General features: G+C 35.4%; 1 protein-coding gene across 6 annotated transcripts in view; it reads left to right on the top strand.

Moving 5' to 3' along the window:
* DMD (dystrophin) overlaps positions 1–19,371 on the top strand; it is a 1,925,924-nt gene that overhangs the window by 324,034 nt on the left and 1,582,519 nt on the right. For all 6 annotated transcript variants that reach the window (XM_036747778.1, XM_036747779.1, XM_036747772.1 and 3 more), the window contains one exon: positions 5,516–5,691. In XM_036747778.1, coding sequence (XP_036603673.1) covers positions 5,516–5,691 — 176 coding nt within the window. The remainder of the gene's footprint in view (positions 1–5,515; positions 5,692–19,371) is intronic.

The raw sequence follows: 19,371 nt of genomic DNA, 5'->3' as shown, positions 1-19,371 counted from the left end.
TATATATATGTATATATACACACACACACATATATATATACATACATATACACATAGATATATACATACATACACATTCACTTATATATATATGCATATATATATATATATATACATAAACATATATATATATATGCATATTCCCTTCAGCTACCCTAATACTGAGGTCTCATGAATCATACATGTCATCTTTCCATGTAGGAATGTAAACAAAATAGTTCAACTTTGGTAAGTCCCTTGCAATTCCTGTTTCTTGATTACCTTTTCATGCTTCTTGTATTTGAAAGTTAAATTTTCTATTCAGTTCTGGTCTTTTCACTGAGAAAGCTTGAAAGTCCTCTATTTTATTGAAAATCCATATTTTGCCTTGGAGCATGATACTCAGTTTTGCTGGGTAGGTGATTCTTGGTTTTAATCCTAGCTCCATTGACCTCCGGAATATCGCATTCCAAGCCCTTCGATCTCTTAATGTAGAAGCTGCCAGATCTTGGGTATTCTGATCGTGTTTCCACAATACTCAAATTGTTTCTTTCTGGCTGCTTGCAGTATTTTCTCCTTGATCTGGGAGCTCTGGAATTTGGCAACAATATTCCTTGGAGATTTCTTTTTGGGATCTATTTGAGGAGGCGATCGATGGATTCTTTCAATTTCTATTTTGCCCTGTGGCTCTAGAATATCAGGGCAGTTCTCCTTGATAATTTCTTGAAAGATGGTATCTAGGCTCTTTTTTTGATCATGGCTTTCAGGTAGTCCAATAATTTTTAAATTATCTCTCCTGGATCTATTTTCCAGGTCAGTGGTTTTTCCAATGAGATATTTCACATTGTCATCCATTTTTTCATTCCTTTGGTTCTGTTTTATAATATCCTGATTTCTCATAAAGTCACTAGCTTCCACTTGCTCCAATCTAATTTTTAAAGTAGTATTTTCTTCAGTGGCCTTTTGGACCTCCTTTTCCATTTGTCTAATTCTGCCTTTCAAGGCATTCTTCTCCTCATTGGCTTCTTGGAGCTCTTTTGCCATTTGAGTTAATCTATTTTTTAAGGTGTTGTTTTCTTCAGTGTATTTTTTTGGGTCTCCTTTAGCAAGTCATTGACTTGTTTTTCATGGTTTTCTCGCATCCTTCTCATTTCTCTTCCCAATTTTTCCTCTACTTCTCTAACTTGCTTTTCCAAATCCTCTTTGAGCTCTTCCATGGCCTGGGACCAGTTCATGTTTTTCTTGGAGGCTTTTGTTGTAGGCTCTATGACTTTGTTGTCTTCTTTAGGCTGTATGTTTTGGTCTTCTTTGTCACCAAAGAAAGAATCCAAAGTCTGAGACTGAATCTGGATGTGCTTTCGCTGCCTGGCCATATTCCCAACGAACTAACTTGACCCTTGAGTTTTTCAGTGGGGTATGACTGCTTGTGGACTAACAAGTTCTATGTTCCACGTTTGGGGGGGAGGTGCCAGCTCTGTCACACCAGCACTACTCCTTCCCCAAGAACTGGGGCTGGGCTGGGCTGGGCTTAGATCTTCAATGGGCTGTGCACTCCTGCTCAGATCCGCCACTTAATTCCTCCCCCCAGGTGGGCCTGGGGCCAGAAGCAGCAGCAACTGTAGCTGCCCCACCTCCACTGCACCCGGGGCTGGAAGCCGAACCACGAACTCCTTCCACTCCCGCAGCTTTTCCCACTAACCTTCTCCGTAGTCTTTGATGTTTGTGGGTCGAGGAGTCTGGTAACTGCCGCAGCTCACATATTCAGGGTGCTAGGGGCCCCATCTGCCCGACTCCAAGTTTGGTTGTTCCATGCTGCTCAGGCTGGGCTCTGCTCCACTCCGTTCCCAGCTCCCAGCTCCGTGTGGGATAGACCTCACCCAGAGACCATCCGGGCTGTCCTGGGCTGGAGCCCTGCTTCCCTCTGCTGTTTTGTAGGTTCTGCCATTCTAGAATTGGTTCAGAGCCATTTTTTATAGGTTTTTGGAGGGACTCGGTACGGAGCTCACAGTAGTCCCTGCTTAGCAGCCACCATCTTGGCTCCGCCCCCCTCAATTATTTTTAACATGGAATAATTTAGAGGCCCATGTTCATCGTGGTCACCCTTCCGTGGACCATCTTCAGCTTATCAATATCCTTTCTAAAATGCAATACCCAGTACAGAACATAGGACTCTAGGTGTGATCTGACCAGGTCAGAGTACAGAGGGACTATTATATCTGTAGTCCTGGACACTATGCCTCTTTTACCACTGTCTAAATTTGCATTATTTTTTTTTAATTTCCCATCCTATAACCCTGTTAACTGATATTGAGCTTACAGTTTATCCATTCTTCTTTTTCAGAGAAATTGTGTCTACTGAAGGCCTTGCCCATTTCATGGTTGTGAAATTGTTTTTTTGAACAAAAGTGTAAGATCTTAGACTTAGCTTTATTAAATTTCATCAAAATAGATTTGAACCAATGTTCTGCTCTTCTAAGATAATTTTTAGCTCTTGACTCTATCATTCATTGTGTTAGCAATACCTCTCAACTTTGTTCCATCTTCAAATTAGAGAAGCTTGACACTATACCTTTATTCAAAATCAACTCAGGATCAAGATACCCCTCCCCCCACTGGAGGTCTCCTCCAAATTAACATAGAACCATAAAAGGCTACTCTCGGGTATTGGGTCTGACCATTCAACCACCTAAATCTACTGTCACATAACCTATGTGTCTCCATCTTGTCTAAGAAATATTGAATGGGAAATTTTGCCAATTTGTTTGTGACAAGCTGGGTAAGCTCTATCCACTTCATTCTCCTGGGCTAAACCATCTTAAAGAAACAAAAACAAGGTTAGCATTCTTTAAAAAATGCACATAAAGTATTTTTGATTAAATTTGCAATCATTTCATACTATTATAGATATGAGAAAGTAGGTCAAGTATAGGAAGTGAGCATGCGCATTAAATAATTTATTTCTTCTTTTGTTTACCTTCCCTAAATTTTTAAAGTTATATTTGTGGTACCTACATTTTTATATTATGTGGTTCTTTGCCATTTTTGACTGTCATATAGAAGTAGTAACAAATTTTGATCCTAGAGACATTTGAACATAAGCATTAATATATAACAGACAGGTTTATCCTTACTACCACCTTTTGAATTACAATCAGTCTTGAAACATTGGTGTTATGGAGCATGAATATCAGCCCAGTAAGAAGGTTTCCAGGTCATAATTTGAGAGATATATTACCCACTGATCTGAGCACACGAGTTGTGATTTGACATACAAATGCAATAGCAAGTCACTTATAATTAGCTTTTACCATAATTTTAAGTTATTTTATATTCTTTCAACTAGAAAATTTAGCTGTTTGTTAAATACTATTTTAAAAGTGGAAGACATGATTTGCTTTCCAAAGAAGATAATTTTATTTGAATTAATTATTAATATTAAAATCCCATGGCATACAATAATAATTATACTATTGAACCAAAAGTAAATTTATTTGAAAGAAACTTCCCTTCATTAAAATGTGATAATTTAACAAAACAAACAACAAAAACCCTGGAGATATTTGACTATAACAAAAGTTATCTTATTACTAGAAAACATAGCAGTAGCATTTCTCTCCTTCCTTCTTTATCTACTATACTGGAAGGGCCTAATTCATACACAAATTGTCTTCTAAAAGTTTTTTAAGTCAGTTGGAGTTAATCACTAAATCCTCTTAGGTTGCCTCATTAGTATAGGGAGTTGACTTTGGGTTTCTCTAGAAGAAAGCAAAATTTTTTTTTGGAATTCCACCACACTAAAAGGCCCATTAATAAACTGTAGGTCTGTCATCCTGGGACCAGACTAATTAAGTTTGGAGAGGCTCATCAACAGTTTGCCTACAAGAACTATGAAATCATCTGCTAAATTTTTAGAAGAGTTATGATCTGTGTCAGACAGGGGCTCTCCGTGCTGAAAATATCAGAAAGCCTTGCAGTATTGAATTGGGTACATTAAATATAGTGCTGCATTTTCATACGGAAGCCAAAGGGCTAAGTAGAGCTCTAGGAGAGGGCAATTGATTGCTGTAGCAGTTAACCTCAGAGATCGGCTCATCTATTTTCTTTTCCATTCTCACCACCTGTTTAATCCAACCAGGTTTTCTCTCTTCTGACTAAAACAAATACTATTCTTTTGAGATTTTCTGAGAATTTTTTATTGGTATAAATGAGAAAACTCTTAAGTCTCCATAATCTTCTGTCTTTTCACATTAGTTCTGTAGGGAAATCAAGCTGTAAGTGGTTATAATGGTATTTGAAGCCTTCCATAATGAGACTAACCTAATTCTTTGCTTCATATTGTATTACTCCCCCAACCAAATTAAACCATTCTTCATCCACTTTTTTATTTTGACTTTCCCCCATCCACCTTCCCACTCCACTTAGTCTTTGGGATTTTGATCTCATCGCATGATTAGTAGTTTATACCAGTATTGGACTTCTTTCATACACTTTCATCTATTACGGTCTCTCCCTCTTTCAAGGTTCAATTTTGATATACTCTGATGAAACTGGAATGCCCTTGTCTCCCAAATGACTTATATTTCCCCCTCCTCAAATTTCTCAAGATTTTTTGCCTTGCTCCTCATTTCATTTCTCTTACTCTTGCTTGAATTTTAGTTACTTGTATAAATTCCCTTCCCTCATGAAACTCTAAAGTCCTGAGAGAGCAATCTGTTTTGTAGTTATTGTTCCACCCTCATCTAGTTCAGTGCCTTTATTTCAGAAATAGACTTAAACAGTGTTTCTACTGGGCATTTCAACACAGAAGCTAGGGGGGTGGCCTCTGAGGCAAGTGCTGAGGTTTGGTCTCAGACTAAGCATAATAGCAATAATAAGCAGGTGCAGCTTCAGAGATTTACTTGTGTTTCCTAATTTCCCTTCCCCTTTCCTGTCTGTACTCTATATCTGTATCTGTACCTTGTGTTTGTATCATAGAATCACCCCAACTAACTGGACTAACAGTGAGTGGTGGTGAGGAATAAGAGAAGGATGAAGGAAAAAGGGGGATTCCCAGGAATCATTGGGATCTGCACTGGTGAGGTAAAAGGGAAAGAAGGAAGAAAATAAATTCTAAGCATTGACAACTGAGAAAAATGGAGAAGTGTTTCTGTAGACAACTGAATGAATGACTAAGGGCCACTCACAATTTTCCATTTGCATATTAAAGACATAGGTATGACCAAAGTGTACACAATTTTGGAAGGACAATAATTTGACCTAATTCCACCCCCACCCCCCAAATAAATTATACACTTGCTATATTTCTCATTTTGATAATGAGAATTATCTACAGTAATAATCTCCAGTTATTTTATCCAATGTAACTTAAGTCACATAAGACAGTTTGATTTAAATACATCATGATGTTATTTTTTAGATTAAGGTCAATTTACCAACAAGTAGGAGCAGTTTCTTATTATTTTCTATCGCCACTTTAAGCAGTCCTTCCTGCAGTCTTTCTAGCAATGTGTGACCTCTGCTTCAATACTTCTCACAGATTTCACAGGCTGTCACCACCACTCAGACATCTCTAACACAGACAACTGTAATGGAAACTGTAACTATGGTGACCACAAGGGAACAAATCCTGGTAAAGCATGCCAAAGAGGAGCTGCCACCATCACCTCCCCAAAAGAAGCGGCAGATTGTTGTGGATTCAGAAATTAGGAAAAGGTGAGAGGGTATTTGCTTCAATGATGAAGATTAATTGTGGCCCAAAAAAGTTAGTTTGCTACTGCTTTTGGTGATGGAATTTCTTGTACTTTAAAAAATACTTACACATGCCTTGAATGTCTATAATTTATTATTATTTTAGTAAGAGAAATTATGAAGCTGTGTTTAAGAGTTTCCTAAGGAATCATTACTGAGCTTAATCAGCACTACTGTTAAAATAGGTGTTTTTTATTAAAAGAATAAACCACAAGTGATAAATTACAACTGTAATATGTTCAACCTTTTTGTTTCTTCCTTTTCTTTCTTAAAAAAAATATTTCCTAAGAAAGGCCTTTTGTGTGGTGCCATGTTTCATGTTTTAGAAAATTATTTCTTGCAATAATAAAAACACATTTTCATGAAGAAAAAAAATGTATCTCTAATAGATGGGGTCCATTCTTGCTAGTATATGGAATATGTTTTCTTAATTTGTAGATAGTAAATCAAGGGAAATTATAGAGTAGATTTCCTGTTCTTTCGTATGTATAAGTACTTATATTTAAGTTACATTATTTTAAAGAGATTCATTTGTAATTATATTAGAATTAACATTATAGATGGATTAGTTGCATTACTTTAATATGTGAACATATTGATTGATTTTATAACTAAAATTTATATAACTAGAAATGCTCATTTAATTATCTTGAAAACTTTACTCTCTTTTGAATAATTTTTGCCTTTAAAAATCAGCTTATTTTTCTAAACAGCATATGTCTAAGGACTCATCTATAAGGAACATGATGTTAGAATTTGAGAAGATAAAGGTACAAAGAAGAATGCATGCCTGAAAATAGAGCATGAGCTGTTTTGAACAGAGAAAGAAAAATACTTTAGCCATAAAAAGGTTATCCAAATAAAATGTTAATTATTTTCTGCCTTTCACTACCTATTTGTGAACAAGAATCTTTCTGAGGCATTCTAGCTACTGGTCAAAAGTACAGATAATCATCATGGTTAGGATAGGTTTTATTCAAGATTCAAGTTTGATTTGGATGGCATCCCGGTTATTTGTAATTACTTCCACCTGGATATGTGGTACAATTTCCCTAGAAATGGGCAGCAGAGTTGTATGAGAATCAAATTCTTTTCATATTCCTAATATTTCTCTATAATCACAGTCCCTACTCTTCAACGTTTACAGAGATTATGAGATCCTGTAGCCAGGTATTTCTATCAAATCTTGAATCTATTTCAGTATACTTGCTTTTAGCCCTTGGAATGGGAGAATGACAACCCACACTGGTTATAAAAGGGTGGCCAGAAGCAGGGTTCAGGAAGAGAAAATTCCAATGGGCTTTCAATTTCTTCATCTCTACTTATCTCTAATGTTGTCAGGAGTTCCTTTTTACAGATGGATAAGGTTGAATGACTAAAGGACAAACTAAGATGACCTAGATGATTCACCAAACTATAGACTGAGATATTTGAACTTTCAGAAAATAGAGCACTAGTAGAAGATTAAGTATTTGGAGGACTTTTATTCAATGATTGAGAATTTTTCATTTTGTACATTTGAATTGGATTAAAACAGCTAATGTTACCTCCAGCAAGTTGTATCTAGACCTCTGCATGACAGTATCTTTCATCGAGTGCAACAATTGTAGCCCTGGTGAAAGCGCCATAGCCGGCAGTGACACATACTTGAAGCAACTGAGATTGATGTTAACGCAAAGACAAAATTACATTTCAGCATAGAGAAATGTACACCACTCAATAGGCCCACTGCGATGTGTACATAGAGAAAATAGATTTTATGAGTTTAGATAGCAAACAGTGTGGATATTACTTTGTGATGAATTCTCCTTGTTCTTGACATCCATCGCTTCTTTGTTATTATCATTACACTGCACCACTTGGTTCTACTGCCATTACAAGCACTAATTCGTTCCTCACCTATCCTGACTTCTCTTCCTCCTCCCATCCTTAATTGGGAGTGCTGCTCTCAGTTCAGCTCTGCTTTTCTCTCTTTACTCTGTCTTTTACATAACTCATTTAATTTCAGACCTTTAAGTCACTTCTAGGTAAATGACTCCAAAATGTCACTCTCTAGGCCTGATCTACATTCCAGTCCCAGATTTCTAACTGCTTGCAGAACATTCAATTTCAAGATATTGTTTGACACTAAGCATGGTACTCAAACTCCTCTGAGTCATTCAGCTTCCTCAGGTGGAAGGTTCTAGTACAGGAGGTATTAAAACTGCACAATAGGATTGCTATGAAGAGCAAATGAGATAATTTATTCTTCATAGCCCTAAAGTGTTAGGTAGTTTAAACTGTCCCCATCAAAATTCACTTTCATATTTCTGGGAAATGAATATGAAGCAATTAGGATGACACATTAGATAGAACTCTGGGCATGCAGTCAGGAGACTTGGATTTGAATCTTGCCACAGACACTTAATAGTAGGTGAGTGACTGTGGGTAAGTCACTTAACCATTATCAGCCTCAGTTTTCTTATCAGTAAAATAGGGATGATAGTAATAGCAACTAGTGTTGTTAAGAGGATCAAATGAGGTAACACATGCCCTTTGCAAACTTTAAAGCATTTTATAAGTTCTAGCTCTCCTCCTAGCTATTATTTAATTAATAATTTATCATAGATCCAGTTACTTAAAAGCCTACAAAATGATGTTAGGCATGATCCAATGAATATTGTTTATTCTAGACCTAAGAAATATGTTTTTTTTTTAAATGCAGGCTTGATTCGTATTAAAATTTCTTAGTTGATGAAAGTAAAATTTTTCCCCTGTTTTCTTAATAGCTATGCAATCTTCAAAAATGTTGTGCTTATTGCCTAGATGGTCTTTCCAAGAATAAATATGGTATTATGGTACTGAATCAGAGATTATTATTTTTTATTATCATCATTATTTTGCTGCAAAGAATCATTGAAGTAAGTGAATATTATTTCACATATAAAAATCAATGTATAACACACAGGGCAGCACAAAGTTATTGCTATTATTCCAGTTACTCTGGCATTTGTTTAGGAGAGTGGTTTCCAATGATTTCACTTTTAAAGGAGTTTTTTTTAACAATTCTTTCTCAATTGAACTGCCTAATTAAATTGGTGTGGATAGAAGAGAAAAGGGCAGAGAGGGAAGAAGTAACTTCCTGACTAGTCTGCAGTTTTCCTAGACTAGAGTTTCTTCAACCAGACTCCTGACCCCTTGTGAAGGCAGTAACATTTGTAAATGAATCATTCTCCTGAACCTGAACTCAATCTGCTTCTGGGTATGTTCCTCAGACCTTTTGTGGTCCTAGTTCTCATTTTTCCTATCTATATTAAAATACTTAAGCTGTATGATTTGTCTCTCTAGATAATTTCAAGTTGTAGGGTTTCTTATCCTTATTTTTAAAACATTTTATTTAGTTTTTTTGATGAGGTTGATATGGATCATCTCACATTTCAAGGGCATTAATGGAAAAATCTTTAAAAGATTCTTTTGTGCCAATCCAGTAAGATAAATATTGGAGGTAATTATTGTTGTACTTTGAGTTCAGATACTTGTTTTAGCTTCAGAGTTCTAAATTAGGAGGTGTAGGTTGCTTGAAGAAGTCACTAGAATGAAAGATCTTTTATATTGGTCAATTTTAGTATTCCCCTGGAAAACATTAAATCTCCAAATGTCATTTCTGCTAAAAATAAGATTAAAAAAACTTCTTGGTATAGTACTCCCAATTAAAGTATATTTTTAGATATTTTGCTCCTCTTCCCCCACCCCTGTATAGCAACTGAGTTGTCCAGTAACTGAGGAACATTTGTAAATGATTATTGTTATAACCACCTAAACAAGATGAAATTAGGCCTAAATAATGTTAGTAGTACTTTTTTTAGGACTTTTATGTTTTAAATAAATTTACTAATATTTTAAATGCTAAACAAAATTATACTTAAACTAAACAGCAAAGAGCATTTTTGATTAATAAGAATTTTTTTCCAATAATATTACTTTACTGTATAAATTATTTTGGAGTAGTTAAAAAGATGACTTTCCATTTATTACATTGGTTCCCATTCATTTCCAGAAGCATCATCATCATCATCATCATCATCATCATCATCATCATCATTGTCCTTAATATATGTATATATATTTGTATGTATATACATTATACCATGAGCCCCTTGATAGGGACTACTTTTTGCCTTTTAAAAAACTTTTATCTTTTGTTCCAAATTCTCTCTTTTCCCCTCTCTTTTAATAGCATTTTTGACATATTCCAAAATCCTTACCAGACTGTTTGGACTAGTTCAAAGCTTCACCAACATACCTGTTTTCCCACATTCCTTCCAGCATTCATTTTCGAATGAATGTTGAAATGCCGAAAACATTCCATTGTGAGGTAGAAAACAAGGTAAATGTGCACATTTAACATGACCTTGAGAAGGAAGTACAAACAGAGATAACCAACCATGGAAGAAGCCCTTTGCTATTCCTCCACCTCCCAGGATTAACTCATGAATTGTTGCACACTCATGAAATGCTTTTGGTAGTACTTTCTCAGACTTGCAGCAAGTGAAGGTTAAGGCAAGTTAAAATAGTTAGCAATTCACCATTTTCTTTCTTAACTATATCCAATCCTCCAACAAGCTCCCCTTTCACATAGAATTGTAGCCATGTTGCAAAAAAAAATTTATATTAGACACCACCCCAAAAAAAAATAAAAGAAGGAAGGGATGGAAGTAAAGAAGGAAGAGAGAAAGAGATGGACAGAGAGAGAGAGACAGAGACAGAGAGAGAGAGACAGACAGAGACACAGAGAGACAGAGAGAGAAAGAGAGAGAGAGAGAGAGACAGAGAGACAGAGAGACAGAGACAGAGAGAGAGAAAGAGAGAGAGAGAGAGAAATAGAAGAAAATATGCTTCAATCATCACTCTGAGCATATCAGTTCTCTTTCTGGAAGTGAAAAACATGTTTCCTCATGAGTCCTTTGAAATTGCAGTTAATCATTGTGTTAATCGAAGTTACTAAGTATTTCAAAGTTGATTATCTTTACAATACTGCTTTAACTGCATAAATTGCTCTCTCCTGGTTCTGCTCATTTCTCTTTGCATTAATTCATACAAATCTTCCCAGGTTTTTCTGAAAGCACTCCCTTCACCATTGTTTTATAGCAGAGTAATATTTCATAATAGTTATATATTGTAACTTGTTCAGCCATTCCCCAAATAATAGGCATCCCCTGTGTTTCTAATTCTTTGTCACAACAAAAAGAGCTCCTATTTTATTTTATCTATTCTATCTATTTTATTTATTTTATCTATTTTATCTATCTCTTTATTTCCTTTTTTTGATCTCTTTCAGGTATAGACCTAGTAGGAATTTCACTGGGTGAAAGGGTTGCATGGTTTTAATAGCATTTTTGACATTTTCCGAACTCCTTACCAGAATGTTTAGACTAGTTCACAGCTTCACCAACATACCAATTTTCCCACATTCCTTCCAGCATTTGTCATGTTCCTTTTTTATCATCTTATCCAATCTAATGAGTGTGAAATGGTACCTCAGAGTTGTATTAATTTGTGTTTCTCTAATTATTAGTGATTTAGAGCATTTTTCTATATCTTTGCCTTTGTGTCCCCAGTGCTTAGCACAGTACCTGGTATCTAGTAAGTCCTCAATAAATGATAATTCACTAGCTGATTGACTTAAAGTACATTAAAATCTACAAAGTATTTTCATTTTTATGTTAAAAAATCCTATGTGTTGTGAGGCCCTATGTATTATGGGCTATTCTCCCACATGTAGCATGGAGTACAACTCAAAGAGAGGCAGAATAGACATCTCTAGCCTCTTCTCTCTCCACTCTTCCCTTTCAGGAGGAAAAGTAGAAAGTTGTGGAGGACAAAGCCTTGAACACTTTGCTGCCCTCAGAGAGAGGACATATAATGCAATAATTATATCTCTCTGTTCCCTTTAATATTATCAGTCTAGGAGATATGATCAGGTTTATGTTAACTTCTGGTCATTGTCTCATTATTGATGGGAAGGAAGACCCCATGCTTTATTTCCAAAGACTTGAATCCCTTCCCACCAAATACTAGTTCTACAATAACACACATATAGCAATTTTCAAAGAAAGCCCATTTATTGAAATGAGAAGCAAAACAGAAGTCAGAAAGGTATACCTAGAAGAATATATACCTCACAATACAGAGTGAAAAAGCTCTGCTACTAAGAGTGATGTAATTCAGATCATCTAAGAGAGAGTTCAACCAAGGAAAAATGCTTTGAAGTCTCTAGTATAGTAAGCTAGGGATAGGAACATGGTGGAGACTGTCTGCTCCTTTTATGTCTTCCAAGAGTCTTTTCATTTGGCAACCTATAGTGGGGTTGACCTCTTCCATCTTTCCTCTCAAAGCTGCAAGCCAGAAGGAATTAAAGCTACTCAAATCTCTGTCTGACTAGTTTAATTCTAACACACAGACAATGCTGAGGTGGCAGAAAGAGGGAGGGGGTATCCCTTGTCTCTTGTAGAGTTTGGGGGCACAATACTACCCCACCATGACCACCACTGCCAGCATTCCTGGTTAGGGTTGCAGAGCTATTTCCTACACCAAGGGGAAACATCTAGGAAACCAGATTATATCTGATAAAACATTTCCATTCTTTTTGAAAAAAAAATCATAGATAGATAACAGATGAATAGATGTGTTATCTCTTCTGAAACAATACAAATTCCTTACCCATAGAAACTGTGTTTTTTTTCCCCTTTAGGACCCCATTTGCCACAGTACTTGTCACATAGTAGGTTTTTTAAAATATTGAATTATTTCACTACATTTAAATTACATTTAAATGTTTTAATATTTATTTTAAAAATTCCAAATTCTCTCCCTCCCACTACTTCTAACCTATCTCTTGAGAATGGAAGCAATATATTAATTATAAATTTGAGTTACACAAAACCTGTTTCTGTATTAGCTATGTTGCAAAAGAAAACAAAATCCTAAGAAAAATAAAGTTAAAAAACATGCTTTAATCTGCACTCAGAGAACATCAGTTCTCTTTTTGGAGGTGGATGGCACTTTTATCATAGGTCCTTTGGACTATTTTAGGTCATTGCCTTGATCAGAGTGGCTAGATTTTTCCTAGTTGATCAATCTTACAATATTTCTATTACTGCAAATAATATTCTCCTCTTTTTGCTCATTTTAGTTTGCATTGGTTCATATAAGACTTCCCGGTCTTTTCTAAACCTACCCTCTGTTATTTCTTAGAGCACAATAGTAGTGCATTACAATCATATACCACAATTTTGTAAGAAATATACATAATGAAGTAAAACTTTTCTCAATTGTTATATTTTTTTAAAAAAAGATTTCAAGTTTATTTTTTCTCTCCCCCTGCTAATTATGGAATAATAAAAATTTAACATGATTTTTTAAAGTTTTACAAATATTTTTATTTTAAATAATTTTTGTCATCTTATGTTTTATCTTTAAAATTAAATGATAGCTATAAAATAGTTTCCTGAGAAGCAAAAGCACTAAGAGAACTGAGTTTATAAAAGAGATTTACCCTTATATTTTGGCATCTTGGGCTGATTTTTTAAGGTAATTGAAGTGTTGGCTATCTTTTATAAATTTTTTGTGCCAAAGTGTTTTATAATTATATTTATCAATGTGACATTTCTATGCATACAAAAATGCATATAAAATGTTTATATATGCATATATATCATATGTGTGTTGAGCTTTTACTGTTTTAGAGAACATTTGGACTAAAGATATAAGTAAAAGCAGAGATGAAACTAGGTTAAAAATAAATATATGATGGAAAAAGCCTAGAAAATGAACTATGTTTTTTAGAAAAGCAAATTAGATTAAATATGTGGTTGATTATTTGCTTTTTCCATACTTTTTGAAATATTTTGCAGTCATTAACTGACCAACCTTCACTTTCTCTGTGAAGTAGTTGTCTAATATTTTTATATCTATTTCACTAAAGAAACTTAAGTATGGAGATGTCATGGCTTAAGTTGAATCTATACTCCTTGAAAGAAAGGAATTGTTTTTCATTTATTTATTTTTTTTCCCAAACATCTATAATAAAGTCTTGCACATTGTAGGTGATTTTCAAAAAGGTTGTTCTATTGGATTACACTGTAAATATATTTTAAAGCTAAAACCAGCCACTGTGCTAAATGTTGTCAGCCTGAATATCCCAAGTTCATTCATTTTATTTTTATATAGCACTCTTTCTAGGGCTACATTCCCTATTTTTATGTGTATTTTTTTTTTGCCAGGGTGCTCAGAGGATGGCTAAATACTTTGCCCCGTTATAATCCTAGGGGTAAACCTAAGAGGATAGAATTTTTAATAGTGCCCATCAGTAACCGCACCCCCCATGATAATTTCTCCATTGTTTATCATCTTGGCTTAATTAGTTTTTCGAAAGGAGATTTATTAAGTGTATAGCAGGGACAATTAAAAAAAAAAGCAACACCTGTGGACACACTCTCCCACAAATACGGTCTGTGCCATAATGGGTAGAAATTTAAAGTACAGCAGTGGTGAGGCTCATGTGTTGCAAAAGGGAAAATTCATTACTTCTGATTATTGAAAGGCCTTTTTTGAGGTATTGTTCTTATGCTTCTTGAAGCTTCTTGCTCCCTTGGTTGCATCTGTATTTATCATTAATATATCCTCTATCTTTCTCTCCATGATTCTGACTGAATCCAGTGCAGTTACTGATAATATGATCAGTGGAGTGGTGGGAATGGAGTGTAACACTCCATGCTGATTTATTGCCCCTTTCCTGTGCTCCTGGCACAGGTGCGAGGGTTTACAGTGTTGCCAAGCCTAAAAGTTCCTGAATACAGACTATGTTATTGGTGTGCTGACTGGTTCCAAACATGCTTGCTGCTTTTATACATAGCTGAGGAGGCAGGATTTAATCTTTCCCCAAGTCAAAAATATTCCTTATTGTTATTATCAGCCTTCATCCAAAGTGTCCTCCTTCTTTAAAATGGTCGAAGAACTGTTCACATCTAATTTGTATTTTGATTCAATAGAGCCTTCTGTATTTATATTAATTGAGTAGGGATAGAAACCCCACCCTTACACTTATACAGTATGGTCTCCATTTTCTTTATAGTCCTGGTTGCTCCCCCTGTATATCCATATATAATAGCTGCCAAAAAAAACAAGTGGAAATATCGCTTTTGTTTTGTTTGTTTATTTTTTTTATTGTGAGAGTCTCCCACTTTTGGAACATGTAGTCCTGTAAATTACTTGTGGTAATAATCCCTTAGCTACCCCACAGAAAACCTAAAGACAACTAAAAGACCTGAAGAATGAGGAATTGGTTGGATCGGGTGTGTAGAGAGGGTGCTTTTGAATGGAGAGTGATTGAATCTCCCGAGAGAAGCTAGGGAAGTGGTAATAGTTGTATATCAGATTAAGATCACTTCTATCATTGCACAGAGCAGCGTCGGAACCCTTGCTGGAAGTCACTCAGACTTTAAAGCCTCAACACATAAAAGTGTTAAAATGTCTTTTAAAATCAGTGAGCGTTTACGCTGAGGGTATTTAAACTTTAAATTGCTTCCCACCAAGACCAAAGCTGTTTCTAGTTCATGGAGGGATGTTTTGAAAGCTCCTCTGGCTGATAAGATCCATGGCAAAGCTGAAGAGCAGAAGCACCAATATCCTTTTCTTGGTGACTCAGAGCTTTCTCCCTGAAGTCAGCATCCAAAATGGACATTTCCATGGAGGTCCCAGCTAAGATGTGAAAATAGAAAAATACCTCACTGGTAGGCTACCTCAGGAGTGGAGCAGATTATTTATTTTCTTTTCATTGTTACTACCTTATCAGCTCTTTGTATGTTTTTCTTCTAATGATGCTACTTGGGATCCTACCTATTGATTCAACAGATAAATTCAACATTTATTAAGTGCCCTCCATAGGCAAGGCACTGTGCTGAGTGCTGGGCATGAGTGAAAGAGATTGTGGGACCAATGTACCATATCCTCCTGTTAGCCAAAACAAAAAAAAAAACACATCAAGTCTTTAGCTATGCGATAGAATGAAGAAGTTGTAAAGGAAGGGACAAAATGCCCTCTTAAATCCCAGTAAGAAAATGGCAGCTAGGAAATAGAAACATAAGGAAGCAATATATTTCTTCACCCAATCTCTAAAAGTACAAATGAGAGGAATTGTCCGTGGACTGGATCTGACTCTGAGAAAGTCTCTCTGGCCTGGCCATAGAAGAAATGCACAAACTCTCATTAAGCTATGAATATGTCTTATACATCTTTTTATATGGCAACTCTCTGCGGGGTTGTTATGGAATTTGTGGGTTTGTGTGTTACAAATGTAGTTTATAAGCAGTTTTCTTAAGAAAGAGAAGAAGAAATTTATTTGGAGTTTTTTATTTTGTGTGTGTGAAGCTTTCATTGTACAATATACATACACGTATCTAATTCTGAGCAAGTATTCTAAGAACTACATATATCTCTGATCCCTCTCCCAACAGTCTTCTACTTCAGTTTGTAAATGAAAGGGAAACCCATAGAACTAGAGATATTTTTGCATGTGTTTTTGTCCTTACTGTGTCTTTCTGTAGCAAATAAACAAGCAAACAAACAAATAAGCATTACCTTCTGGCCAGCTAACTGAACTAGACTGGCCCAAACCTAAAGACTGTCCATCTTGATAGAACTTGCCAGAGTTTGGACTTTTACTGGCGTAGACTTTAAGAGCTCAAATTCAATTCTACATCATAATGAGGGAATCGTAGCAGGAGTTTTATGAAGGTTGATTTGTTTAAACTGTCAAAAAAACCAAACAAATGAACTTTAACAAGATCCTGCACCCAAAGCTATTAAAAAAAAGTTCTATGGGGTTTGATGAGGTTGATGAAAAGTTTTTTTTTTTATCATAGAAAAAGAGAAGTAGTTTAAAAACAGAAAACAAATGTAGAGATAAAAGGGGACTTCTTTGGACAAATGATTTAAATAGTTGGTTACAACAGGTGTTATGGTTGGAGTGAAGCTTCATTTAAATGTCCATAAATTATTTGATGGCACAAAAACTTCCGCAATGTATCTTGGATATCATTAAAGTCATGACAGTATACCAAAAATATTCTAAACAAGATCTCTGTGCTCTAGTTGTTTTCCTATGTGCTTTTAGTAGCCATGGGCAAGTTGAAGTAATTACAGGAGGCCCAGAATAGAATCACAAGATGCATAGAATCAATGTAAAAGTAGTGTCGATAACTTCTCCTACAACTCCAGGACAATATTTCAAAAAGTTTTTTAGTCACCTTAAGAGAATTACAGCCCTTTGGCCAAGATGAATGGAAATTCATAGCAACTAGGAAATATCCAGTGATTGGATGAGAATATCAGCTCCATTGGGGATATATGGTTAGATGGAAACAGCTAGGTGGCACGATGGATAGAGTGCTGGGCCTGGAGTCAGGAAGACCCAGCTGTGTTCAACTGCAGCCTGAGCCAAATCACTCAACCTCTGTTTACCCCAGTTTCCTCACTTGTAAAACGGGATGGCAATAGCTATCCAGCCTTGTAGGGTTGTTGTGAATATCAAATGAAATTATTTTTAGAGTGTTTAGAATAGTAAGGGTATAGTAAAGTACCTTTCACATAGTAGGTGCTACATAAATACTATTTTTATTTTTATTATATAAATAATAGATATAAAGATAAAAGCAAGTCATTCTGTAATTTATGATTGAGAATTGGATGTAGTTATAGAAGATGTCCAAGTTCTTGTACTAGAGGGCAGCAAGTTAGGGGAGGAATTTCTCCTCCCTCTTGCTCATCCCCACAATCCATGTCATTAGAGCTACTATGCTTGTAGAAGACACTGAATGCATCCCGTGGAAAACAGAGATAAATATTCCATGCAAATACAGATGAAGAAAGGGAGTGAAGAGAAGGAAGATCATTTCAAGGAGTGTAATTCCTGGCAAAGAAGAGAGAAGGCGAGGATGGGAACCTAGTACTAGAGCTCTATAGAGAAAGGACTTTCAGGCCTGCAGTGCCAGGAGCTATGAGTTGACTTTGCCACAGGTGTGTCCTTGCTACCACTTTACTCCAAGCCCTTTCTTCCCATTGGTGATAATGTGAATTTTTGTGGGGGAAGGAGCCTCAGATTTTGGTGGACACTTTTTTATAGCAGTTGTTTTTACTTAGCCGTCAAAGTAAATGTCATTGCTACAAGCCAATTGTGGCTGCTGTCAGATGATTGATGGAAAACGCACCAGTAGTGGTTTCTGGGCTGGAGTAGAGAAGTAGCAATCTCAAGACTCCTAACTAGAACTGCAGAAGGCAGCTACACTCTGGGGACCCAACTTGCAAGTATAAATTTGAGGAAGAGCTACATGCATAAGGAACAAAAGGTACTATATATAAGCACAAAAGTATACATCTCTTTTCTTAGTTTGAATGTTATTTTTCTTAAAAAATGGTCTTTTAAAGTATTTCAGTTTCATTCATTAATGCTAGAAAATTTGTGGTAGTTGACATGGAACAGGAATTCTTAGATTAACTTGTAAAAAGGCAAAATCCACAAAAACTAAGAAAAACTAAGGGTTGGAGAAAAATGGGGTGGAAAGGTAAAAAAAAAACTAATGCATAGTAAAGTGCATAGAATTCTATTTTTATGTAGGAACAAATATAATTTGGCTTAAGAAAGTATCCCAAAATTATGAATGTTTTTTTATCAAGGGATTCTGTATACTAAATTGAGTCAAAATGTCCAAAGGTATTTAGTTCATCTATAGATGTTTTAATAACATTTATATTTAATAACATTTTATCTATATCTTTGTGCATTTTATATTTCCATGTAGGAGGGATTTCCATGAATAATCCATTTTTTCACCCCATTATCATTATGGAGAAAGTCTAGGGAAAGTAATACTAAGCATTTTAACTGGAATGAAATGAAAGAGAAGTGCTCCATCTAGGGTTCAACATTTGCTGCTACAAGAACATCTGGGACTTTTCTGTTCTTTCATTTTAAATAAACATGAGATCTTATTGTTAAGTGAATAAAGACGTTAAGAGTGTACATGTCATATTTTCTGTTCATAGATGCATTACTATGACAATTTCATTTCTCACTTAGGAAAGAAGTTAATCATTTTATTAAAGTATTCGAAGAGGAATTTCTTTCCTACCTTTCCAATCCAATGAGAACTTTAATTTATTTTAACTGAAAGATATGCCTTAGGAGTCTGCAGTTTCACAGAATTTTACCTCCATCTTTCAGAATAATGTAGTTTCTGTGAATGTTCTTTACTACTTAACTGTATTGATACAGTGCTGCATGGGACTTTTGGAGTCAGGAGACCTGGATCCAAATCTCTATTCCCTACTCAACATTATGTTCAACAAGTCACTTTATTTTGCTAGACTTTAGTTTGCTTCTCTATAAAATGAAGAGGTCGGAGTATATTCTTTCTAAGGTCTCATTCATCTCTAAATCAGTGATTCTTATTTATAAGAGCTACCACAGTTCTTTAATTAAGAAAAAAATGTTGTTGTTTTCCTCCCCACCCAACCTTTTTCAGAATAATCTTTTTTTAAGGTAATTTAGATTAAGTGAGTTACCCAGGGTCACACAGCTAGTAAGTGTCTGAGACCAAATTTGAACTC

Source organism: Trichosurus vulpecula, chromosome 2 (genome assembly GCF_011100635.1).
Source record: "Trichosurus vulpecula isolate mTriVul1 chromosome 2, mTriVul1.pri, whole genome shotgun sequence".
In the NCBI taxonomy this organism is placed as follows: Eukaryota; Metazoa; Chordata; class Mammalia; order Diprotodontia; family Phalangeridae; genus Trichosurus; species Trichosurus vulpecula.
The sequence above is the reverse complement of the archived record's forward strand: the minus strand, read 5'-3'. Positions and strand labels throughout refer to the sequence as shown.